This window comes from Canis aureus, chromosome 33, assembly GCF_053574225.1.
Source record: "Canis aureus isolate CA01 chromosome 33, VMU_Caureus_v.1.0, whole genome shotgun sequence".
Classification (NCBI taxonomy): Eukaryota; Metazoa; Chordata; class Mammalia; order Carnivora; family Canidae; genus Canis; species Canis aureus.
Window position 1 is genome coordinate 29,058,412 of NC_135643.1, and position 27,064 is coordinate 29,085,475.

Sequence of the window (27,064 nt, forward strand, 5' to 3'; positions counted from 1 at the left end):
AGGTAAAATCCATTGTTCTGTTTTGGCCATGGTAGTCTTGAGATGCTTATTAGACGTAGAACTGAAGAGTCAAGTTGGAAGTTGCTTCTGTGTGTCTGAGGGTCAGGGCTGGAAATAGAAATTTGGATTGCTTTACAAATTTGAGGCTACCTCAGTTACAGTAAAAATGAAAACATTTTAAAATCTAGACAGATCCTAGAACGTAAAAACTTAGGAAAAGGAGAGGAGAATTGTTACTTTATTTTCCCTGAAGTTATCTCATGAACACACAATGATGATGTACACAATGAGGTACAGATAATCTGTACTATATAAGCACCAGTTATAAAAGTTACCAAGGCCTAATACCTAAGCCCAAAGAACTCCCAGCCCAGTGGGCAATATACACACACGGACAGACACTTATTTATGAGTTACTTCTTTACCCTGTTCTGAAACAGAAGATTTTTTACTAGGTGTGCATGCCATTTTCTTGAGTATTAAATGAGGAAGAGATCCCGTGTCTAATCCTCAGGTCACGAGAGGCAGCCCTGGAGGTCAGTGGGATGACATGCTGGAGGCAGACCTCTCTTGAATGCTAGCGTGGTGTGTGATGAACAGGGGAAAAGGATGTCTGTACAAGGGCACAAAGGAGCCCGCTAAGAGATCACAAACCTTTGCCTTGGGGCTGAGAGAAGGCTTCATAGCAGAGCTGAGAGAAAACTTCACTGTGACATTTGAGATGCTTTTTAAATGATGAGCAGGCGTTTGCCAGGGGGCTTGGGAGGAGGGGGAAGGCTGTTTCTACCAAAGGAGTTGTCTAGAATGAAGGTGTGTCCTGGAGAAAGACAGCCCAAAACACTTTTTTTTTTTCATCTTTGAAACACACTGCCCACCTGGACACACAGATCCAGGCAATCTTTGCTAGATTAGTCGAGTTGTTCTTTTACCTTAGGAATCTGCCAATGCCAGTCTCCCAATGTTTCATACATGCATTAAAAATCCTGGATCATTGTATTTACCCAACTTGTGGTGACTTGAAACACATTTTCATTTAAAGCTTAACTGGAGGTGTTCTCCCCTATACACTCCCATCTCCTATCCTAGATAGAATTAACAAAAACTGCGCATAAGTGGATTATTGCAGCATAACTATAACCTATTTCCTTTTATGTAAAAAAAAATCCAAAATGATAATTATCGGTAATTACCAAGAGTGTAAACCTCAGCCTAAAGTGAGTTCATCTGGGAGTCACATACTTCAGATTCAGTGCCTAGTTTTTAAACAGATTGGTGTTCACACTTTTTCACCAGTGCATTTGTGACAAAATGTGTTTTAGTCACTTCCTGGCTTTAGTTTGTAGTTGCTGTCTCTCCCCGTTACCCCCATCAATGCCAATTTCTTCCTTTTCATTTTAATGACTCAACACAGATGTTGAACTGAAGACTAAGAAAGAGATGACCCAAAATGGACTTTCTTACTATTGGTAGTAAAATGTTTGCAAACCACTGCCCTGTTTATGTCACTTAGGCTGCCCCAGGATTCCTGTAGTTCTCCTGGGAATTGCAATGGAGCAACAAAATCACAGCCAACAAATAGCTTAGTTTGTAGAAAGGCACCAATCTTAGTCTAATTAGTCTCTAGAATTCTGTTGGTACACGGCGGACTGAATAGTAGTGGTTTCTTGGAGGCAGCAAAGAATTAATTTCTCTTCCCCTTCCCAGGTGAACAGAAGATGAAAGTGGATTTTTTGCTGCCAACTTTAAGCATGACTCCAGACCATGATTTTTTTTTTACACAAAAAAGCATTTGCTGATTTTATAAATGACTTTCCTTTGCATCGGTTATGCAAACTTTCTGATTTCTCCAGCTGTTACATGGGGATCATATCTCCTTCACAGAGTTGTGAAGATTATAAAAGAGCATCCATAGAGAGCCTAGCAGAGAGCCTGGTAGATTCTGAGTGTATGGTGCATTGTAATTATTTCCTTTTACCTAGAAGCCTTAGTAGGGCTGTTTTTATATGATCCTCCTGATTCCAAACATTTTCTAAGTTAAATAATTCATTTCAGCTATCAGCAAACGCCTATATCAGGGTCACCATTGACCACTCGATCATTTCCTTCAGCAATCTGAATGACAAGCCCCAGTGACGTTGTCTTGGAGTGGCACTCAGGTGCTTACCTTGCTGTTTAAGTGGCCCGATTGAGTTTGGTAGACACACAAGGTTCAAATTTATGCTATGTTTGACAAGCTGGTAAATTCTTAGGAGTCCCACAAAGTTCGAGGGCAAGATTTTGATGAATGTCCCAAATGGACATGTTTAGGCAGCTCCCCAGGCTTCCTACGGTTATCCATTTTGTCTGCAAATTGTCATAGGAGTTAACCAACCAGAAATAAGAATTTATCTCTTTATTGCTTTTAAAAGTAAATATGATTTTAAAAATAATTCACCGGAGATGTGCCTTATACTCATAGAAGATCCAAAAGCTGTACCTTGGGTGGGGTGATCATACATTTTAATTTGCCCAGGACAGATTCACTTTATGCCTGTTATCCAACTGTAATTATTAATAGCACCCTCTTTTACTCTTCAAAGTTGTCCCAATTTTGACAGTACGGTGAACTGACCTAGTACATGACTAGCTATGTGGTCTCTTGAGAACTGCAGCCTTGCAGCAGAATTACAAACGATTACATGGCATAGCCCCTTGAGGTTGCTCCCCCAATGGTCTACTATGAATAGCTGAATCTGCAAATGTCAAGGATCTCCAGGATTTAAACTCCCACTGAGCCACATCTGTCTACCACTAAGCGGCTCCTCCTTAAGGGGGATGGTGCAGTCTTTCAGCAGGCAGACTCCCACTTGGTTCAGAAGATTTCACCAGTGTTTGAGGTTACTTCCTATCACCAAGTTTTTATGGCAATAGAACCCAGCCTGAGTAGTTCTTTTTTTCTGCTCTTAAGCTGTATTGTTCCTCGAGTGTGCTTCTTAAAACAATGAATATGTAACTCATTAAATGCCTTTAAGAAAAGGGAGATGTCAGGACCTAATTTTATTGACTGACATGGACAGCAGAGACACACAGAGCCTGCTCACATGCTTTGTAAAGTCTGGATTCAGAGACACTTTTTCACTCCCTCCTGCCATAGGGAGAGACGCCATCACACATGTTTATTGACTGGTAGATAGCAAAGATCTGTTGGCCATATGCGTGTGAGTCAAACAACATAGACCTTGACAGGAGATGTTCTTGTAGCTGCATTTAGGAAAAATTTCTCTATCCAGAGCTGCTGTGATCACATTGTTGATACCAAACCAGCTGGCTGTGAAGAACTCAATGGGTCATCTTGTATACACTTTACCCTCTAGGAAGGACAATGTTCACACCATCTCAGAAAGGCTGTCTCAAACAACAAAAATAGGTCACCCCTATAGGATAAAGCTCCCACTCCCTCATAGTGACACATTTTGTTCGATTCAACTGCTTACCTCAAATTCATGCACTTTAATTGCATCTCCAAACTTTTTTTTAATGCTATGCTCACCACAAGTGTAGCTACCATCTGTCACCATACAACACTATTATTTCAAGAACAATCCTCAAATTTGTTAATCTTGATGGAAATAGAGCAAGCGCTTATAGTTAACATAATTAGCATTACACTAACGAAACAACAATAGCGAACACGTAGCACTAACCATGTGCCAGGCACCTGTTCAAACATTTTACATATAGTAACAAATATAATCCTCACAAAAATTTAATGAGGTGGGCACTTTTATTATTGTTATTTTACAGGCAAGGGGATTGAGGCTAAGTCTGGCTTCAGAGTCTATGTGCCTACACCGTTTGTTGCCCTGCCTCTCGTATACTGGTGGTGTTCTAGAAAGCGATCAGGGAATTGCAGCAAGAAACATCTGTTAAGTTCAGTGTTGCTCCATTCGTATGCATGTGACTGATGGATCCTTGTCATGTGCCTGTCAATAACTATCCCAATCCCTTAGGAAGAGAGTCATATCCCTGTCCTCACAAACTTCTTTTAAGACACAAATGTTCTTTAAAAAAAAAAAAAAAGACACAAATGATCTAAGTTCTTTTACTTCTTTCATTGTGGGGACTGTTTCCCAAACATTTAATCATTTTGGCTGTCCTCTCCCAGTGCTCCAGAACATGCTTTACCTGGCACCTTCAGCCCTGTCCCACTTCAGCCTTGCTGGATGCATAAAGAAGAGAGTTTTTGTATGGTTTAGGGATAAACAGGAGAAGCAAAACAGACTGTCTGAATCCCCCAAACCACAACTCATGTAAGCAGGAGAGTAAGGCACCTATGATCCCCTGATTCCTTTCTATGACCAATGGAAGAGAGGTCATTTGGTTTTCTATGAAGAGGGGTCCATACTGTCACAATTTTAATCCTAGTTAAAAATCTTCCTTGGTCACCCAGAAAACTATGCTGGTGGGACACATGAATACATGTACCTTAGGCGAATAAACAGATAAAGGAGAAACCACGCCATGCTTCCAGCCAGCTGTCACACTATTTTGAAACCTCTCCCGCCTTTAGTAAATGTTGTAAGATAATTGAAGGTTATATTTTTTTCTTGTTTCTTGTGGTATTGTGGTCTTCTTTCTTAAAGGATAGTCATCCTTTCAAGTGAGATCCAACAACTTTCCTCAAAGGTTGGAAGTAAAACAGCTCAAACTACTTTGAAATGATATTTAATATCAGGTAGTCAGGGTTTAGGAATATGAAGGTGTTTGTATTTGCAGGTTACTTGCTTGATTACATTATTTGATTTTGTGAAAATTCCATGTCCATTCAGAAGATATTTTAAATAGCCAGCACACAGACTACACACAATAGTTGCCCCCACAATGTTAGTTTCTCATTGTACTGTAGTATGTTAAGTTATGCTTCAGAATGGTTTAAAAATGCCATGTGGTATCTTCAATTTCACACTTCATGTTTGGTCTAGGTTGTCATATGTGATATAAACATGAACAAATGACAGCTTTCACATCAGTATGAAGTGACTATATTTGAAGACCAACATTTCTTTTTAAATTTTTTTTTTATTTAAATTCAGTTTACCAACGTATAGTATAATACCCAGTGCTCACCCCATCAAGTGCCCTCCTTAGTGCCTGTCACCCAGTTACCCCATCTCCCCACCCACCTCCCCTTCCACATTCCTTTGTTTGTTTCCCAGAGTTAGGAGTCTCTCATGGTTTGTGAAGACCAACATTTCTTAAGGTGAGATATGTGTCATTTTACTGGTTCGTGTGTCAGTATATCAGGTAGTATACAGTGAACTTTGAAAAACACTTTACTAGCTATATATTTACTTAAGTATTAGAAGAACCATTTCTAACATACAAACATATCATTTTGTGGGTATTATCCCTTAAGACAATACTAAATACAAAGGGAGTAGACCCGAAGGAAAAATTTAGAGCAAATATGCCTATTGTCCAATAAGGGAAGAATTTTGAGGGAAGGTCATGGATATATAAAGTTTGGGACCTACTCATAATGGATATCTTGGGATCCCAGGGCTCTGTTTTCCTTGATCGACTGATAGTTGCAGATATGTGCTAAGAATTTTCTGGCTCCTAGTCCAATATCTCCTAGATTTGTCTTTAAGTCTCAAAGTTTTCTGTCCATGCCTGACTCTAGATCTTGCTCTCCCCTACCTTTGGACTGGCTTTTCCAATCCTCTGCTCTTCACCTTCAAGGCCCATTTCAGGTAACATTCTTCTGAGAAGCCTTTCCCACCCATGCAGTCACATAGCATTTGCTTTTTTTGTTACACTCTCTCCTGGCCTCCAGTACAATGCTGCTTTTAGCTTGCTAACCTATGCGATATGCTGGGTGTTGAGTAGCCTCGGTTTCTACTGGATAATCAGTCCAGAGGAGGGCAAAGGGAAAACCAATTCAAGCAAATCACAGATCAAAGTAGGCTCAGAATTTATTAGTTCTGCTCATAAATATTCTTCTAAGTTGACCTGCAATCCATCAGGCTAGTCCAAGAAAGCTCACATTCTCTCATATTATAAATTACATCATCAATCATCTAGGAACAATAGTGTTCATTTTTAGGTGGCTTGCTTCTTCATTAGTCAAAATACTGATTTTATTGATTTATTATTATTCTGGATTCTGGATTTCAACCAAATTGCAAAGTCAAAGATATGTGTATATTAAATTTTGATGTTTTGCCAAATTGTCCTCGAGAAAAGTTTCATAATTTATCTCTTACCACACACTTGCTGACATGCTTGCTTTAATTTTAAATGTATAGGTCAAAAAAGAACAGTTCATTGTTGTATTAATTTGCATTATTAAAATTATGAGTGATGTTTATATTTTAAAATTATGAGTGATGTATATAAAATTATGAGATTTTCATGTTTGTCCTTTGCTTTTCTTTTTTGCCTTTCTTCTTTCTTTTCTCCTTTCTCTTTCCTCCTCCCTTTTTCTATCTCTTTTTCTTTTTCCTTTCCTTCCTTCCTTCTTTCTCTCTACTGATTTATAAGAGATCTTTTTGTATAAGCAATATATGTTACAAAAGTTTTATTCAAGCTTATCTTTTTATTTTCTTTGTGGTATTTTTTCCTACAGAAGTTTTAAATTTTAAGACAAATTCAATAGATCAATCTTTCCTTTTATGGTTTCTGAGTTTTATAGTTTCCATAAAAATAACTTCCCTGCAGAATTTTCTAAAAATCCACCCATTTTAACATTCAGATTTCTACTTTTCAAAAGGATTCTATATTTGTTCCATCTGTTAAATGATAAGTGGAACAAGCCACACACACACCTTCAGGGAGCCAGGAATGATCCTGTCTCTGGCCTCCCTTGGTGGCCTCATGCTTCCCTTGCTCCTGTCATTCTGTGCACTGCTTGACTTTGGCTTCAGCTCCTGATCCCTAAGTCAGGCCTTATTGGTTTGGATGGCCTCTTGGAACCCGCTTACTGGGGCTACAGACCTCAGTCTGGTACATTATTGAGTGAATGCATCAAAGGGCCTACATTAAATAGAACAGCACCTGGGAGAAAGGAAGAGTTACATAATTGTTAAGTATTTTTATTTCCAAGTGTTGACTTAAAATTGCCTTTTTCATAGTTCAAAATGGTTAAATAGTTGAGGTTGCTGACAGGACAAAATCAATTTCTAAAATTCCAGCAGGATACTGTAAACAAACTAGGAAATATATATTTAGCCATACTCTATTTTGCAATATTTGAAAAAGTTGAATTAGAAACAGCTCCTTTCAAAATAACTGCCATGGTCTATTTGGGATGTGGGATGCTTGAAGTTTGAACTGAGATTGTTTGGGAGGAAACATAATAAGAAGCTTTGCTAGAGGTGCCTTCAGTATGTTCTCAATGGCTCTCCCATTGAGCTTCCGTGCCAGCCTATGCTCTCTTCCTTTCTTGCCAAATGCCTACCATGTACGCTCATAAACAGTTGTATTTGTTCTTATGAATTTTTTTGCATTTATCACAAAACAAATCAAGTTATTTTTGCATTTATCACAAAACAAATCAAGTTATTGATAAACCATTGTAGATACATGTTTTATTTCCCATTAATTTTGGTTCTTTTTGCCAAAAAGTATACCAGTTTTGTCAGATAGAGAGGGATCTTAGGCTTTTCAAACAAATCTGGAGATATCATAATAAGCCACCAACTAGTAGTGCCTCTGATTTGTTTGTTTTCATGATTCTTAAGATCAAATCATAAGAAATGAGAATCATTTTATGAAGAGTTCACTCACATCATGTTGAAAAATACAGGGTATTCAACATGAAAAAATACACTGTATTTTTTCACTGAATATTTTTTCACTGAATAGCTAATAGCATCCACTATAGAGAAATTGATGTACTTAATTTGTATATTTTATGGCATATTTTAAATTTACAGTCTCTTGCCATATCCTCAAATGAAATGGAAAAAAACTGGACTCTATCATCTGAGATCATTTTTCATAGAATTGGAATATTTATGTATTCAGTCTTGTCAACTGCTGTGCTGGAGCTAAATGGCACCAACTCAGGAGCGATGAATATGTGCATCAGAATCTTCCCGACTCTGTTTTTAGTGACCTCATGTTGATAGGTTGAAATTGGCCTTTATGGGAATATTTACACCATGGAAACTGGCAAATACTATACATCAAGGCTTTATTTTCCTAGAGCCATTTTGCTAGTACACCATGGGTTTCCATCTTACATCTTACAAAGGAAGGTGATTAACAGGCCATTAGTTGAATAATTTACTTTCTAAGTTGATGTAACTGTATATCTAAGGGATTATGTAACTAAAAGTCAACAGTTTGGCTTTAAATTATAGAATGAGTTCCTAGTTCTTGACTTAGCAAGTGTGACTTAGCAATAAACAAAATTTTAACTAGAAAAGGCTGTAAAAGTTTTGTAGGCCTGGCTCCTCTCCTTGCCTGTCGCTATCCTGTAGATAGCTGTCACTTTAGTCTATCCTGAAACTCCTCCCTCTTTTCTGATAAGAGCATCCTGATTTTCCTTTGGCAACTCGGTCCACATGGTTTAGGAGGGAGGGATTGTTGACTCCATGCCCACCTTCCTCTCCTACTTTAAGGATGTGCACATAACCCAGATGTGACCAAAGGGAGTGCTACATGCTATGACCACCAAGAATTGTGCAAGGGTGAGTACATGACTTAGTTCTGGCTAGTGGGATTGCTGCCTTTCCAATGTCATAACTATAGGTTCAGAAGAGGTACTTGATAGGAGCTAGAGTGATTTCCAGCAATAGCTGGTGTTATCAAGAAAGAAGAAACTCCTTCCACTCCTGTTGCTTAGTTGATGTAGTGTAAGACTGAAACCATAGGTTGCCATTTTTGCCACAATCTGAGGAATAACCTGCCTCAGTATGAAGCCAACACAGAGGCAGGCAGAACTGAGTGATAAAAGATTCCTGATGATATCATTTGAGCTTCAGGACCCATCTGTGCTGAATCTAGAATTATATTGAACCAATTAATTTCCTTTTTGTTTAAGTCATCTAAATTAAATTAGTTTTTTGTTGCTTGCAATTGAGAGCTCTCACTTATTTATTTATTTTTAAAGATTTTATTTATTTATTCATAAGAGACACACACAGAGAGAGGACGAGACATAGGCAGAGGGAGAAGCAGGCTCCATGCAGGGAGCTCGATACAGGACTCGATCCCGGGACTCCAGGATCATGCCCTAGGCCAACGCTCAACCACTGTGCCACCCAGGCATCCCAGTTCTCACTAATTTAAGTCCTTTCTATAATAACTCTGATGTACTTAGCTGCTGTACTCAGCAGCTGACTTGAGTACATCTAGAAATAAGGGTCTCACTATTTTATGAAGAAGTTCATTTCCTTTTTGAGGATTCTGGATATTAGAAAATTCTACATTGATCCCAAATTTCTCTCTTTTCACTGGTCCTCTATTATCAAGGGCAATATTTCTAAGTGTACATCTTTATCTGCCCTCTTCCCTTCAAAAACTTTGAGTTAATTATCACGCTGCTGCCAAATCTTCTCCAACTAAATAGACTTAGTCTCCTTAAAGATCCTGCATGATTCTCATCACCCTAGTCACACTCTTATGGATGTACAACAGTTGGTCAGCATCTTTTTAAAAACATGGCATATTTATAGACATGATATTTGTCACATGGTTGAACAGAGTAGAGAGTGACTGTTATACTGTTTTCCCTGGAGGACTGACAGTGACATGCCTAAGGGGGAGAAGTCTACTGTTAAGATTTGGCTTCCATTTGTTTTTTTGTTTTGTTTGTTTGTTTGTTTGTTTTTACTTATTCTTCTCTTTCTGTTATTTCACTCCTTCAGGGTTTTTCTCTCTCTACCGAGGGGTCTTCTCACCCTTTACCTCTCCTCTATCTCATCACTGCTGCCTCCGCCCCCTAGCTGATCCTTGTTAAGCAAAAAGTAAGGAAGAAGTTTGACTCATATATTCAGTCCAAGTGCAAAATAAATAATAAGTTTCATGTGCCCCCTTTCTTCAGAAGTATATGTTTTTCTTTCTATGGACAAAGCCTTGTTTGAGTCAAAGAACAAACGTTCCAATGGTCTTGCTGTTGTTGTGCCATATTGAGAAGGTGCTTTTTTGAAATTATATCATGTTTCAGGCCCCCTTTGCTCACACAGCTCTTTGCTAGCCTTCAATCTCCAAGGTCCTGTTTCGACAACCTGCTCCCACTGCCCACTCTCATATTTACAGCCTGCTCTTCTGAGCTTGGTGATGTCCAGCTGTGTTTTTACCTTCTTATTCTTCATGAAGCAAAATACTTCTTGTTCTCAATGGAAGACAGATTAGACAAAAGCAAAACAAATATTTCTCCTGTGAAAAGCACAGAGTTCCTTCTGTCACTGGGACAGAGATAACCTCAATGTCCTGGATGGTATCCAAGATAAGAATAAGGGTTACATATTTTACACATTGCAGTCATTTTGAGATCATGTCCTTTGGTCATTTTTAACCACAGTCCAACTCTATAGGTTTGATTGGGCAACTGGTCTATCTGATACTATCATTTAAATGACTAAAAATAGCAAACCAATGTCTTTATTTTCATTTCAGACATACATGTTCTATCTGGTTTTAGCATTCTTTTGATATTGCTAATAAGGGATTTGTGTGTATGTGTGTGTGGTGGTTGTGTTCTGGAGACTAGCCCAATTCCTGGCTCTCAAGAGATCTTTTTGCAATTGTTTATAAAAAATTAGTATGTAAGGGTGCCTGAGTAGCTTAGTCAGTTGGGCATCTGCCTTCGGCTCAGGTTGTGATCCCAGGGTTGTGGGATGGAGCCCCACATGGGGTTCCCTGCTGAGCAGGGAGCTTATTTCTCCCTCTCCTCCCCACTCGTGCTCTCTTTCACTATCTCTGTCACTATCTCTCTCTCTTTCTTTCAAATAAAATCTTAATTTAAAAAAAATTTTGTATGTAAATATAAATATTCAAAGCAATATCACAAAGCTACTTAAAACTCATCCTCAAAATTTCAGTTCTTTAAGTTTAATGGAGTTTTTCTATAAAACTTATTTATGGAGGAAAATTTATGATAATGTGGGCCCATCTCATACTAAATCCTGGGATATTCAATTCTCAAAAGTAGCAGAAAGGCCTCTTTATAATATTGCTTTTCCCGACGTCCGTGTGTTTTGGAAGTAGACCACCAGGCCAGCATTATAGTGATATCCCTGTGTACACACACATTGAATTCCTCAAGCAATGGACGATTTTCACAAAGGTGACTTCTCCTCAAAAATTGAAAATTAATTTTTCTTTTGGTCAGTTTTCGTGTTAAGAATCTTTTCCAAATCACTTCCCAGTCTCTCTCCATGAAACCACCACTGGCTAATGGAAACCTAGGGTACTTGTTGGAGGGGGATACAATGATAAGTCCCTTAGTCTATTTTCTTCTTTCAATAAACAGGTCTTTTCTAAGGGAACTGGTGGTGGTTTGATGCTTGGCAGGTATTCTCCTCAAAAACGTGTCTTACGAGAGCAAGCGGTTCTTCTGAGTAGAATGAGCACCTTTCAGAGCTCTTTCTGTTTGTTTAGTTTCTTGATTATATGAAGTACATTAAAACCAGTCCAAGGCCCATTAACATAATTTTCATGCATGTTAGTTCTGGCAAAACACACTAGGCAGGAACTGTATGATAAATGAGATAAATAATTTTGATGGAGCAGTGAAATAAAATAAACTTTTGCCATATAAGAAAACAAACCATGACTAGTAGTGTGTATGGGGATCAGTTTGTATTAGGGTGGCATTTTGAGGGTGGCCTCTCATCCTTAGAATGTTCTGGGGAGAAAGAGACCCTGTCTAATTCCAACAAGGTCTAGTTGTAGCTTTAAAATAAAATATTATGTCCTTTATTTAGGATTTCATTATCCAGGCTATGGATTATGTGAGGGTCCCTGCTACTTCCTCTTCTTGGTTGCCTTTTAGCACAGACAGAAGAAGTAAAATACGTGTAAGTTCATCTTGAGACTTATTAACACCTTAGAGGAATGCTATTCTCCTCTAAAAGAAACCAGGATTTAGCTGATCCCAAGTCTGGGGCAGGAGACACATAAGATGAGCCTGGAAGAACTTGTAATATCAGATAGCCAAGAAGCTCTCAAAGAATAATGGACTTGAGAACCACCTTGAAGACAAGGCTTTCCACAATCAATTTGAACTTCAAAATGGTTAAGAATTGCACAGGCTTGAAATCCATTAAATATGTTTAAATCTGTGAGTTCATAAATGCATATATTTATATGTAGCACCAGTGGTCACCTTCTGAAGATAACAGGGACCAGTTTGTTCCTTTAAAAACTGGGTAGGTAAAAGCATCAAACATTATTTGCCTTTCCTTTGTGAACCATACCACTAGGTATTTCCTTATAAAATTATTAGAGCTAACAAATGAAAACAAAATGGTACAATTAGAATGTAACAATTTTGTAATGTCTAATGAATAGATAGATCCAGGCATTGAGTCAATGGCTGCTTACAACAAAAAGGAGTGAACATCATACATTATATACTTCTCCATGGGAAGAACACACCACCGACAGCTTTCCCAAGCTGAATCTGGTCAGTCTCTGGGCCCAGCTGCCGAATTTACAGGAAATTATTTTATTTTATTTTATTTTATTTTATTTTATTTTATTTTATTTTATTTTATTTTATTTTATTTTATTTTATTTTTTATTATTATTTTATTTTATTTTATTGGAGTTCAATTTGCCAACATATAGCATAACACCCAGTGCTCATCTTGTCAAGTGCCCCCCTCAGTGCCTGTCACCCAGTCTCCCCAACCCCCCACCCACCTCCCCTTCCACTACTCCTTGTCATTTCCCAGAGTTAAGAGTCTCTCATGTTCTGTCTCCCTCTCTGGTATTTCCCACTCATTTTCTCTCCTTTCCCCTTTATTCCCTTTCACTATTTTTTATATTCCCCAAATGAATGAGACCATATGTTTGTCCTTCTCCGATTGACTTATTTCACTCAGCATAATACCCTCCAGTTCCATCCACGTTGAAGCAAATGGGGGGAATTTACAGGAAATATTAAGGAGAGGGAAACAAAATGAACAGCACCAAGGGTATGCAATAAGCAAAATCCAGTTTGTGCGAAACTTTAGTCTGAGATTTTTTTTTTCAAAAGATATAACAGGGAAATAAAGATAACAAGTAGATTAAAAGAGACTGAAAATATATGCCAGATTTTAAAGAACGCGTAAGATAAAATGACAATATCTCAGGATGGACACTTCAGCAATAAAACTAGAAAGAATTACAAAGAAATGATTACTCTTAATCTCAGGTAGTGTTTTTTTAAGCTTTTATTTATTTGAGAGAGAGAGAGAGAGAGAGGGTGCACAAGCAGGGGGAGCTGCAAGCTCCCTGCGGAGTACCTGACAGGGGGACTCGATCCTAGGACCCTGGAATCATGGCCTGAGCCGAAGGCAGTCATTTAACTGACTGAGCCACCTAGGCACCCAGGTAGTGGTTATTTTTGAAGGGGGGGGCTATGATGGGCTGAGAGGCACACTCTCAGGCTGCTGAGGGGGTGGCCAGCAGAGTGCTATTTCTGAGTAGTAGTCACGGGCTGTTGACCTAATAGCTCAGTTGTTCCAGTACCACCTCTACAATCTTTGTCAGATCTGCCACCACCTCCACTATCATTTCCTTGACATTTTCTTCTTTAAATAAATCTAAATTCAAAAAGTTATCTGTGAATTTTTAAATCCCCCACCCCTTCTTTTTTAACCTAATTTTATTTGAAAAGGGAATGCCTGTGAAGTGGGTTTGTAGTGTTAATTACATTTTCATCCCAAGTGCATTTCTTAGTTTCTCACGGTGAGACCCATCAGAAGGCTTGCTTCAGAATCACCTGGGTGGTGCTGACTCAGAAGCTCTTGGGAAGGGTGTGGGGTGCTGCAGTTTAATGAGCTTCACAGGTGATTCTCTCTCGGAGTAAAGTTTAAGAACTACTATGCTAGTTTTCTTCCTTGTACCGGCCGAAGAGGGGTGTGCGCATTATGCTTGGGGAAATTCTGGATTTGGAGCTTAGAGTGCATGGGCTTAAAAGAAAGAAGGTTTGTGTTTGATTCCTGGTTCTGATATTTTCCAACTTTGTGAAGGTAGCCAAATGACCTACACCAGGTCCCTATTTCCTCATGTGTAAAATGGATATAAGAAAACTTACCTCACAGGATTCTTGTAAGAATGGTGTGAGATCCTATTTGATAAGGTATGGACCCAGAGAACACACTCTGTGCTCTCTTCCCAGGTCTCTCTATATTCTGAGTTTTAATTTAGGCTCAGCAGGGAATTATTACATAACGAGGCAAATCGCTCAGCTTACTTAAAAAGTGGTATTTTGGATTTATTACATAGTGATAATCCTTGATTTTATTTCCTACCAATCCTTTAGGAAATTAAGGGCAAACAAGCCTTTAGTAATTTCATAAACTGATGACCAGTGAGAATTACACACTTTCGCTCCCCTCTGAATGTAAATGTGTGCTTCACAAAGCTTATATTGAAAAGAGCCATGTCCCCTACCTCTGGCTAGTTATCTCACACCATTTATCCTTTTGTCACTTAAACACACAAAGTTGTGGTAAAATATCCTGAGTGAATTGGCCAATTATCTGGACACTTCAGATCCAGAAACACCGAATAATAAATAGTTCGTTGAGGTGACCAAAATTTTTCTTAAGTCATCCAGAATAAATCTGTTTGCATATTGAGAGCACAAAGAACAAAGGGTTAAGATGGGAGACTGGCTACATGTCCCTCAAAGTTCATATGTTTACTTCCTGTCATGCAAATGCCAAGCTTACCTCATTCTGAGTATAGTTAATTCTGAGTAGTTTAGAGGGACAAAAGTCAGTCATTTTAGGGGAAAAGAATTGATGGCTACCTATTAGCCTGGACATATACCTATGGTTGTCTGCTCTTCATGAGGATGTAAACCATTTAGTTCTTGGACCAAGCATATCATATCTTGGGTTGTTGCAGAATGTGCACCAGAATTGTGCTTTCATTTCTTAATTATTTCTTTGAAGGGAAACTTAATTCCTTGTGTATTTTTTTTTAAAACATAAGACCTCAAAGAGGAAATCTCACATTAAGTGAAACATGAGAAAATTAACTGTTGCTCATAATATGTGGGTGTCCGGATGATGATGGCTTATGAATCTGGGCTGGGTGTATAGGTTGCTGGGAAAACTTTGCCAGAAATCTCTTACTTCATTGCTGGTTTTAGTGGAAGACTGAACTTATGTTGATAAGAAATAAGGAATCCAAAAACTCTTTTACTATAAAAGTGGCTTAAAACAGGTAGTGCAACCACTACCTGTTTTAAGCAACCACTACTTGCTTGTTGTCTTTGGAGCTTAAGTTAAAACAGGCACTAACACTCACTTATGAACATTGATTATATTGGATAACCTTCATATTCTACTATTCATATAAGTGTTCCGTTTCTACCTGGGAAAGACAAAAGAAACACCAATAATGTGATAAGAACACAGTGAGTTTAGAGCTTGGTGAATAGGCTCTTTCAACCAGAACTGATGGAAAATTTAAACTTCCTCATTTCCCAAATAGAAATTAAGAAATGAAAGCACAATTCTGGTGCACATTCTGCAACAACCCAAGATATGACTAGTCAGTTGCAAGGTGAGTTCAGGCATGGACCACGTGGATACTGAACTGGAACCTTTATGTTTGTAGGAAGTCTAGGTGAAACTTTCCGGGTTTCCTCATCCATCTACCTAACATACCACTCTCTTGCAGTGATCATTCTAATCCCACAGTTGGAGAGAACCTGCTTTTGGAAACATCTTTTAGCTGAGCAGAGAGAACCTGGGTTGGAGATTCACCAAGCTACAATTTAAATCACCAGGGAAGCATTTCAGTGTACCAGGGGGTCCACGGATATACTTTGTTTCTTCCTTTAACACTTCTACATGGAGAAATAACCCAGGCTGGGTTGGGATTCCTCAAGATAGAAAGATACCTCAGGCTCACTCCAACCCCAGACTAAATGTTGGAGATAGTTACGGAAAATTATGCAGGCTGGAGTGCTCTCGTAGTCCAAAATTCAACTGATTTTAAAATGTAAGCAGTAGTTTACATGCAAAAAATCACCCAGGAGCTTGTTCAAAATGCAGATTCTTTTTTTTTTTCAATTTTTTATTTATGATAGTCACACAGAGAGAGAGAGAGGCAGAGACAGGCAGAGGGAGAAGCAGGCTCCATGCACCGGGAGCCCAACGTGGGACTCGATCCCGGGTCTCCAGGATCACGCCCTGGGCCAAAGGCAGGCGCCAAACCGCTGCGCCACCCAGGGATCCCCCAAAATGCAGATTCTAAGATCCAGCTTCAATGGACTCTGATTTACTAGATCTGGAGATTCATGAACCTGCACTTGAACAAGCGCTGCAGATGATTCAGATACAGTTGACCTCTGGTCCACTTTTCAGGCAGCACTACTTTAAGGAACCATGTATAGTACTTGTCTTCAGACTATTAGTCTCTGCAGACACTGCTACATGACATATGCTGAACAAAACAAACAAAAACAAGAAAGAGATTTAAGAGCACATTTCCTTAAAATGCCTGAAAATACCTAAGTACTTTCTGGAAAGTGATAGACTGGGGAACTAGCAAGAATGGCCAATTGCTGCTAGGTCCCCACTGAAAATAACCTAGAATTGTGAAAAGTTATTTCCCATGTCCTTTGAAACCTTGTCTTTAGATATCTGCCCTTTCCATCAGAAACTATGCCACTACTCCTAAAATATTCTATCCATATGGGAAAATTAAACCACAAGCTGGTTTGGAAGTCATTCAGCAGTTCAAGGAAAGGCAGTTCACCTTGAGTTAGATCTCCACAGTTCTATCTTTCAACTTTTGGTAATAGAATCTCTCATCCCCTCACCTTTTTAAAGATCAATTTGCTGTGAGTTGTAGGGTAAAGTTGATCTTTGGTGAATATGCATATAGGCAGTTAACGCTTCCATTTGGGTTCATAATCTCCTCAGGACTGCTATGGCACTAAATTTTTTTCAGTAAATTAGTTATAATAATAAACACCTGTTAATCTTAGTGCACCTGGTCCTCCTTTGAAGTTTTTCTAGACTTTCGCTTATAGAAAGTGTGTGAAATAAAGATGGTGATTCTAGGGAGATCCTTCCCTAGACAAGGTAAGACAAGGAAGGGAATATCTGATGTTTTGCCAAGAGCTATCTTTTAACTCTTTTTCCCCTCCTGGTCATAGTGCTTGGGTGTAGTAGGCCATCCTATGATTCCAAAGACAGAAGGCTTTGTTGATGGCTCTGCAGGAGATTTCTAATTGCCATAAAGTGCCAAATTAGCACTTTTTACTTCCTGGAGAGGGAGTTTAGGAGGACAAAATCAGTTTTTAAAAAAATATTTTATTTATTTGTCCATGAGAGACACACAGACAGAGGCAGAGACACAGGCAGAGGGAGAAGCAGGCTCCCTACGGGGAGCCTCATGCAGGACTCAATCCTAGGACCCCAGGATCACACCCTGAGCCAAAGGCAGACACTCAAACCACTGAGCCATCCAGGCGTCCCAAGGATGAAATCATTTTATAGCTAAAATTTCCTTTTAAAAAGTAATCTATGAAGCAGTGTTCCCCAAATGTTAATGTAGATACAGACCTCTTGGAAATCTTGTTAAAATGCAGATTTAGTAAATCTGAGGGAGGGTGAGAGATTCTACATTTCCCACAAGCTCTCAAGTGGTGTCGATGCTGCTGGTATGGGCACCACACTGGAGCAGTAAAGCATTGAGGGATGTGATAAAGAAGTAGATGCGGTTTATGAATTTTGGATTTATAGCACTCCTTTCAGTTTTGAAGTATCATCCCTCTGGTTAAACAAAATACAGTCTCTGTTTTGGTTTGACTACAAAGCATTTCACACTTGTGTGTATTTATTCCCTAATTTCTGACAGGCATGGCTGTTGTCCATGGTGATATTAATAAATAACATCAAGATATACCTTCAGTTTGCACCATGGTGTAATCTCACATCCTGAAACAAAATGCCAGGCCATACAAGTTTTAAATGGTCAAATCTACATTTTTAAACAGATTTCTTTGGCATTTGAAATGTGTGTAAGAATTACAGAAATGAATGTGCCAAACCTACATTTCACAGAACTTCTGCTAAAGAATAGTATAGTTGTTGCTCTTCAAAGCATTGCCCTGGACTGAATTCTCTTTGATCTCTGGGGTCTCAGAAAGAGCTTGACTTATCCAACTTTCTCACGACTAAAATAATGCACTAAAAAGCAACTGATTTAAGTATCCTCATCACAGCATTCTCCTTGCCTCTTTCTATATTGTGCATTGCAGTGTAAGTTCTTGGCGCAAGACCTAAGATGAGCACAGAGCGTGTTTCATAGTAAAGCAGTTGGTTCCCAGGTAAACAACAGCATGTTCTTTAGGGTGAGCTCATGTGGTCTGCAGACCCTCCATACACTTAATAGAGGGATTAGTGCTATGATAATTTTAGAGGTTTAGTTGTCATCTTTGATTTGTGTTCAAATCTCTTAGGAATTTAAAAGTATCTGGTTTTTAATAGAATTGCCCAAACCAAAGACACAAAAGCATAGTCAGAAGAAGCGGGAACACTTCTGGGGGAGGTTTGGAAGCATCTTTACTGAGACCTACCTACTTTTTCTTTTCTTTTCTTTTCTTTTCTTTTCTTTTCTTTTCTTTTCTTTTCTTTTCTCTTCTTTCTTTTCTTTTTTTCCTACCTACTTTTCTAAGAGAAAAGTGGGAGTGTGGAGAAGAGCCAGAGAAAGATAACCAAGGATATGGAAAATGAGTTTCTCAAGACAAAGCTGATGGGGATGCAATTGTTTTACCTGTAAAAATAAAGATTAAGGAGTCAGTTAGTTTCTGTTTTTAGAAATATAGAGGGTTATTACAAGGCAGAGGGATCCAGTTATTTTCTGTCTTCACAAGGAAAATCTTTACAAGTGTAGATTTGACAGATAATCTCTCTTAAGTGCTTTCAAGAGCTATCATTTCATTCCTTTTCAAAGTTAAATAGTGTAGATTTTAGATATGATAACTGAGTCTTTTTATGGCAAAACTCATTGTGTGAAATCTCTATCCATTTATAGAATTTCTGGGTTATTTATATGAACTAATAGTGATATTTGTGAATCTTTGCAATTTAAATTTAGTTTCACCATGGTTGAAAATGTAAACTGCTTACACTAATCAACATTTCATAATTTGTTCTCTCTTCTTTTGAAGTTCTTTATTAGCTATGCCCTCTACCATAAGATCACCACTGGGTGCTAATGGGTATAAATTATAGTGGTGCCAGCTTGTCTTACCTTTGTTAAATATGTGCCAACTGTTTCACAATGAACCTTTACTTTCCATTTTATGACTGGCTGTAAAAACTGCTTAGAGCCAGTGAATGGACTTGGCATATTATGTCCACAATGTTTGAAAGTCCCAACAAAAGCCAGGTTTGGGTTGTTTTTTTTTTTTTTGTTTGTTTGGTTGTTGTTGTTTTTTTTACTCTCTAGGAATAGTTCATGGCATTTTCACATATCTTGGTCACCCTTTAGTCTCTTTCTCTCCCTTGCCTTTGCTCATTATTTTTCAAAGGAAGATGGGAAGAAAAACAATATAAAAGTAAGCCAGTCAATTTTACTCTTCAGTGTTATTCTGCATTCTGGTGAGGGAAGGAAATTGATATTATTATGAAAACAGTTACCTATGATTTAATTCAACACACAGTTCTCTTGCCATTCATTATTATTAGGGTTAGTTGAGAGCCATCTGTGAATCAGATGTGACGGTCTAAAATGAGAATCAATCAGGTTTTTACAATTAATTGTCTTATGGGAGACATTGATTTGATTCCCAGTTTGCAACTTTATAAAAGTTGTAAAGCATTATTTTGTGGTAGGGTTTAAAATTAGATGGCCCCAGAACATTTTTTTTATGAGTATAAAGAAAAATAAAGCAAACATTTCAAGACAGTGTTCTTGAGGCGCCTCAAGAAACTTACATAGAAATCAGAAATATGTAGAATGGAAAGCCAAGGAAAGGAGATCCAAGTAATATTTGCAAATAGTTTGGTGATAAGCAAGCACTGTGAACTTGGCTGGATTTGAATAAAGAAGCAAAATATTAGAAGAGAAAAAAATGTTTAGGGGGAAGAGAACAATGATTTCTAATGTCTTCAGCAAATCAGGATAAATATAATCTTTATTTATTCTCAATAGAGCTAATGGAGAAATCTCCTGGGAATGTTTCCATATTGGCTCTTCTTGAAGGAAATTGGTTGGGAAAAAAATTTTTTTTTTGGAATTCCAGGGTCTTTGTCGTCTTTTAAAGCATGCAACAGATTTTTGCACCACATATTCCAAATTATAGCTCCAGCAGACCACTGGAACCAAATCGATCTGGTTCAAACTGCCCTAGAGCTATGAGCCTAATGGGTCCTAAATAGGGATTCATGATTTTTTTGTAAGGGATGCATGTAAGCAAATAAAGAGTAATCTAGAAATGCCATACACACCTTTTTAATTGTAGAGCAAATGGAGAACCAGCCTAACCACTACATTCTTGACCATAAATGCCCACTTTGTCTCCTCTGTATTCACTTACATGAAGCTTGCAGTGGGAGTCTTCTTTATGTTTATTCCAAGAGGTTAGTTGACATAGAGGTGGAAGGCGAAGGGCCATTTGTTCACATCTGTGTAACACCAACCAAGTGGCAAAGGGGAAAGTGTGTGCTCTCTTATTCAGCAAAACAAATCCTGCTGCTTCACACTACTTCACAAGCAAGCCAGGTGTCTTAAAGCCAATGGAAGAAAGCAACAGGGCTGGGCACTTGAGCCTTAGCCCAAACACAGAGGAAATCATCCCATACTAATATATTTGACATCGGAAACCACTGTTTGCTGTCTCTGAACTTGACCAGGCCATTTCCAAAAGCTCTGACAGAAGGAAAGTGCAAAGGGAAAGGAGAAAACCAATATTAGTAGCCTTAGGAGGAGACAAGGCAAAAGGTACCATTTTGTAATCCAAGAAATGCTGAGTAATATCCTCTCATCCCAAAGGAAAAGGAAGGCTACATTCTCCAAGGGTTGCAAATAAAAAAACTCTTATGTTGATGTTTCTTTCTTTTTTTGTGCACAGCACTATTTCCTGCCAGAATATTGTCTCATAATCTTTCTCAAAATAATGCTCCAGGGAAGCCTTGCCAGCTGGCTAGAATTGACCTCAGACCTATTTGATACCCTTGGTCATCGCTACTGGATAGTAGCATTTCTTCATTGGAGAAGCTGTTGTGCTGGATCCAGGGAGAATAAGGACAATAATGGCTTGTTTCATTCTAGAAACCCTGCCCAATGGCATAAAAATATGGGTATAGTACAAACGGGACTGTGATTTTCTGTAGATGGATCATATGATAGATCAATGGATAGGTCATATCCTCCTCCTGCCTGTCTTAATCACTAGAATTGCAAGCGCTCAGCACATTTTTGACAATATAGTCAATGTTCAGTAAATGTTTGCTGAATGAATACACAGATGAAAAAAAATGACAAAATTAAGTCATAGTAGCTCTCTCATTTTGTAATTATAGACTGAGTTTAAAAGTTAGATTTTTTTTCATTTTTGAATTTTTCTCCTATTTTTATTTAAATATTTGTACCTGCTACTATGTAAGCTATTAGTGCTACTGAATTAGTAACAAATGAATGCTAAGAGAAAACTTTGGAAATGTGATTTAAAAGAAAACAATTTCATATATATATTTTGAGATTAAAAAAATGGCATACAAATAATATGGGCAGATTCCCCACTAGTAAAATGCATGGAATTCTATGTCACCAGTTCATAGTGTTCCACAAAGAGCATGATTTTTAGGTGTTCTATGATCTGAATGTTTTAAAACCACCCTGAGCTTCCATACCCTACATTTTAGGACAATAGTTCTTAAACCATAGCATGCATCAGAATTACCTAGAAGGCTTATTAAAATCAAGATGGCTGGGTCCCACCCTCCAAGTTTCTGATTCAGTAGGTTGCAATTCTCACATGTTTCCAGGTGATCCTACTGGTCCACAGACCACATTTTGGGAACCATTGATATAGGGCATAGTTTCTTGAGATAATGACATCTTTTATTGTTTTGGTCACTCCTTCCCAGATACCCTCTGAAAGATGCTGGACATAATAAGAGCCACCGATAGGTATATTAACACACTTAAGCCTTATAAAACCTTGTGAGGTATATACTATTATCATCTCTATTTTGAGGTGGAAAGAACTTGACCAGCAAGTGGGAACAGCCAGCACTTGAACCCAGGTAGTCTGGCTTTACAAGATTCACTATAGCATTATACTGACTTTTAAGAAAAGGGCTAACTGAAATAGATTCTCCTAATCATGTAGTTTTGATCCAGGGCAAGAAAAACAACTGAGGAGATTCCAAAGGCCTAACTGTTCAAAACAGAAGCAAGCAAATGGACTCTCTAGGTTAAGATTGCTCTGTGCCCATTCCCCTGTGTGTCTCATTGTCACTGCTCAAGGCAGAATGAAGTCTTCCTTTTTCAGAGGGCAGAGCAAATGATTGGAAACAACCTGGATGTTCTGTCAAAGGGGACCAATAAATAAGTAAAGGCATATCCATTCAGTGGAATAGCATACAGCTGTAAAAGAAATAAGGAAACCTCCTTATGTACCAATATGTAAACAACAAGATGTATAGTTACATTTTTTTAAAAAGGAAAAAAATGAACACTTATGTTTGCTTACATGTGCATAAAATATCCTAGAAGGAGACATAATAAAGTAATAATAGTCACCGTATGGGAGCAAGAGGACTGGGCCACCAGGGACAGAAATGGGAGGGGACTTTTCCCTTTCATATTGTTTTGGTGTTTGAAAATTAAATAATTAACATCCAAAAGTCAGTGATGGATTTCCTGTAACTTTTCTTATTTGATTACCTGGGGAAAGCTTTTCACTTTGGGTTTATGTTTCATTTATTCCCAACATCTTATAGGTCCTTTTACCCAGTTAGGAATCCACTGGTGCCTGATGGGCCAGTGATAAGAGCTTGTTCAGTATTAGCTTGTGAGACACAGGATAATGTATGTTTCAATGACTATAGAATTGTTTTTACATTGTGTGTAAATGACTAAATGTGAACAATCTGGAGGAAATAAAAAGCTTATTTCTCTTAGGAAACAGGCTAGTTATAATGGTGTCACTTTTATATAGCACTTTATAGTTTATAAAACCCTTTCACATGCATTAGGCCATTTAAACCTTACAAACAGCTTTGAGAGGTAGCTATTATAATCCCCATTTAATAGACAAGGAAACTGAGGCTCAAAGGGTTCCAGTAACTTGTCCAAGGTAAGAAAGCTATTAAATAGTCGAGTTGGTACTGATACCCAAGTGTTCTGACTCAAAGCCTGTGCATATTTTTCCCTGCCTTTTAATAATTGTAAAAGAGAAAAATTAATATGCTTCTGAAAAAAAGAAAAAGACCGAAACATCCGTAATCCCATGACTCCAACAAAAAACATTATTAAATTTACATATTATCTTCCAGGGTTTGTCCATGTGCCTACAACTATTATCTAGTTACAATCATAATATATGTGCAATTATGTATTCTGTTTCTTCCCCTACTTTGCACTGCTATCCTGAAGCATTTTCCGAGTTGCAACATAATTTTCATAATTAGCAAATTAATAGGTTCATATTTCATCAAGAGCCATTCTAACGCAAGCTGCTACTTTTTAACGTGGATTCATTTGATCCATTTATTCACGCATTCATTCACTCATTCATTCATTCAATAATTACTAAGCCCCTGCTATGCATCTGGCCCCGTGCCAAAAGCAAGGGACAAGTCAGGAACAAACACTCTGGAGAAACACTGAGTGCTTGAAGGTGAGGAAGCAGCAGGTCAAGAAAGACACAGCTCCCCGTAAGAAGTCTATGCTGAGAGAGATAATCATTGACATTTTTATTAAAAAAATAACATTGCCATAAACACCGTTGTACTTGGTTTTTCCATTTTTTAAGGTTTTTTTTTTTTTTACAAAAGTAAATTCCATATGGCTTAAGTATTTGTATTTCTCTACCTTGATACCAGAAATATATAAGTGTATGGTTTCATTGCCACCTCGCCAACACTGAGTATTTTTATTGAAAAACAATGTTTGTTAATTTTATAGTTGGTAAATGGTGCTCCATTGTTGCTTTAATTTGCATTTCTTTGATTAATAGCAGTATTAATATTTTTCCATTGACTTGTTTATTAATTATGTTTTGTATGAATTGACTGCTTTGTCCTTTGCCTAATTTTTATTAGGGTCTTATTTTCTTGTCTATGTGTGGGAGTTCTTTATAGAATTTATTTTAGTTTTATTTCAAAATCATTCAAAAATTGAATAGGCTTTTTACCTTGTGAAGATGATATAAAAACGACCATTTGCCATTTTTCCTGAAATTGTTTTCCTTAGTCTATTTGCCTTTTTATTTTAATGTTTATAGCTTAAAGTGTTTTTTTCTTTTTAAGTCTTTTTAAAAACTAAGCTCTAGTTTTTCTCCATTGTGGGGTTTGAACTTACAACCCTGAGACTGAGTCACATGTTCTACTACCTAAACCAGCCAGATTCCCCTATAGAATAATGTTTTTTAAGGAAAGCTGTCTTTGTATAGGGAACTTTTGTCTATTTTCTTCAATAACTTACAAAGTTATTACTCCTCTTAATATTTGAATATGATTAGATCTTTTGTGCTAGTTTTTATTTTTCTTTAATTCTTAACAGCGCTTGGAACTCATTTGGGTTTTGAGTGAAGTACAGGTTTAAGTTTATTTCTCTACCCAATTTCTAACAAGACAGTACCATATCATTTATAAAAATATTTTAGATTTCTACATTGTGTATTACATACTTACATGTAACAAACTTCCTTTAAATTTTTTTTAAATTTAACTAATTAATATATAGTGTATTATTAGTTTCAGAGGTAGAGTTCAGTGCTTCATCAGTTTCATGTAACGCCCAGTGCTCATTACATCATGTGCCTTCCTTGATGCCCATCACCTAGTTACCTCATCCCTCCATCTACCTCCCCACCAGCAACCCTCCAGTTTGTTTCCTGTAGTTAAGAGTCTTTTATGGTTTGTCTCCCTCTCTTATTTTGTCTTACATAGCAAACTTCCTGTATAGGTCCATTAGTATGTATATCTAGTTTTGTAGTAGAACTGACACACTTTTGATTTTGTTTTATATTTTACTATCTGATAAAAAGTCTTTTATCTCTATTTATCTTTTTGAAAATATTACTTATAGTTTCACCTACTTGTTCCTCCACATAAATTTTATTTTAATTTTTCAGAACGCTAGTAAAACTCTTGTTGGGCTTTTGACTGGGATTGCATTAAAGACATATGTATAAGTCACTGAGCCGCCGCCGAGGACTCAGCAGCCTCCCCCTCGCGCCCCCTAGCTTCCCAATGCTCTGTCCCCCCGCAGGCTGTTTCCACCGAGCAAAAGGAATCGTATCGTATGTCCGCTATCCAGAAGCTCCACTCTTTCGACCCCTTTGCTGATGCAAGTAAAGGTGATGATCTGCTTCCTGCTGGCACTGAGGATTATATCCATATAAGAATTAAACAGAGAAACGGCAGGAAGACCCTTACTACTGTCCAAGGGATCGCTGATGATCACAATAAAAAGAAACTAGTGAAGGCGTTTAAGAAGAAATTTGCCTGCAATGTTACTGTAATTGAGCATCCAGAATATGGAGAAGTAATTCAGCTACAGGGTGGCCAGCGCAAGAACATATGCCAGTTCCTGCTAGAGATTGGATTGGCTAAGGACGACCAGCTGAGGGTTCATGGGTTTTAAGTGCTTTTGGCTCACTGAAGCTTAAGTGAGGATTTCCTTGCAATGAGTAGAATTTCCCTTCTGTCCCTTGTCACAAGTTTAAAAACCTCACAGCTTGTATAGTGTAACCATTTGGGGTCTGCTTTTAACTTGGACTAGTGTAACTCCTTCATGCAATAAACTGAAAAGAGCCATTCTGTCTAGTCTTGAAGTCCCTCATTTAAACAGAGGTCAAGCAATAGGCGCCTGGCAGTGTCCGGCCTGAAACCAAGCAGACAAGTGATGTTTCGGTCCAGCCCAGAGCCCCGAGCCCCAAGATCACAGACGGCTATGTCTGGCCAGAAGCTCCTCGGCTCTCCCTCTTCAGAGTTCCCCACCCTAAGAGAATGTCACCTGAATAGCCCACAGTGAAGCTGAGAGGCCAGGATGGGGTAAGACAGCACCAGCAGCTGTGCTACTACAGGGAGTCATTGGTAGTCAAAGAAAGATCCCTGGTGTCTCCAATGGACCAGGTGGGCAGAGCTTAGAGTGGCCACCTTCCCTATAGTGAGGTGTGATAGGACATCTGACTTGCCACCAACGTCTTTTTGACCAGACATATCCTAGCTAATCGATGTCCAAACACCAGAATGTGAGGCCAACCTTCTATCTGAGTTAAACTTTTGACAAGGGAACAAACTTAAAACTGATGTATCCGTCATGTAGCTAGCTGTAGAGCTTGCAACTTACTAGCAACAGCTGCCCAATGCCATGTGAAGTAACAGACTGATTTTTGGTTTATTTTTTCCTTCAGTTTTAATGTTATGTAATGTATTTAAACCCTTATTTAAATAAAACTTGTTTTCAGAAAAAAAAAGATACATATATACACATATATTGTGTGTGAAGAATCAGGTACTTTTTATATATATTTAATTTTTCCATTTAGAAGCAGAAATATTTCTCCATCAAGCCAATTAAATATCTCTCAAAATATAAGTAATGTATATACATCCCTACCTAAATATGTAAGTATTTTATATAGTTTTGGTAGCTATTTGAGAAGAAATTAATTAAACATTATAATTGTAATTAAACACTATTATTTTGGCTATTA

General features: G+C 38.0%; 1 protein-coding gene across 16 annotated transcripts in view; it reads left to right on the forward strand.

The window, feature by feature from the left end:
* LOC144303841 (eukaryotic translation initiation factor 1-like) overlaps positions 1-27,064 on the forward strand; it is a 140,929-nt gene that overhangs the window by 81,348 nt on the left and 32,517 nt on the right. For 3 of the 16 annotated variants that reach the window (XM_077882254.1, XM_077882255.1, XM_077882253.1), the window contains one exon: positions 25,615-26,824. The exons of the other annotated variants lie outside the window; for them this stretch is intronic. In XM_077882254.1, the coding sequence (XP_077738380.1) occupies positions 25,648-25,989 (342 nt within the window). In that variant the 5' untranslated portion in view covers positions 25,615-25,647 and the 3' untranslated portion in view covers positions 25,990-26,824. Of the gene's footprint in view, positions 1-25,614; positions 26,825-27,064 lie in introns of those variants that run through there. 16 annotated transcript variants of the gene reach the window in all.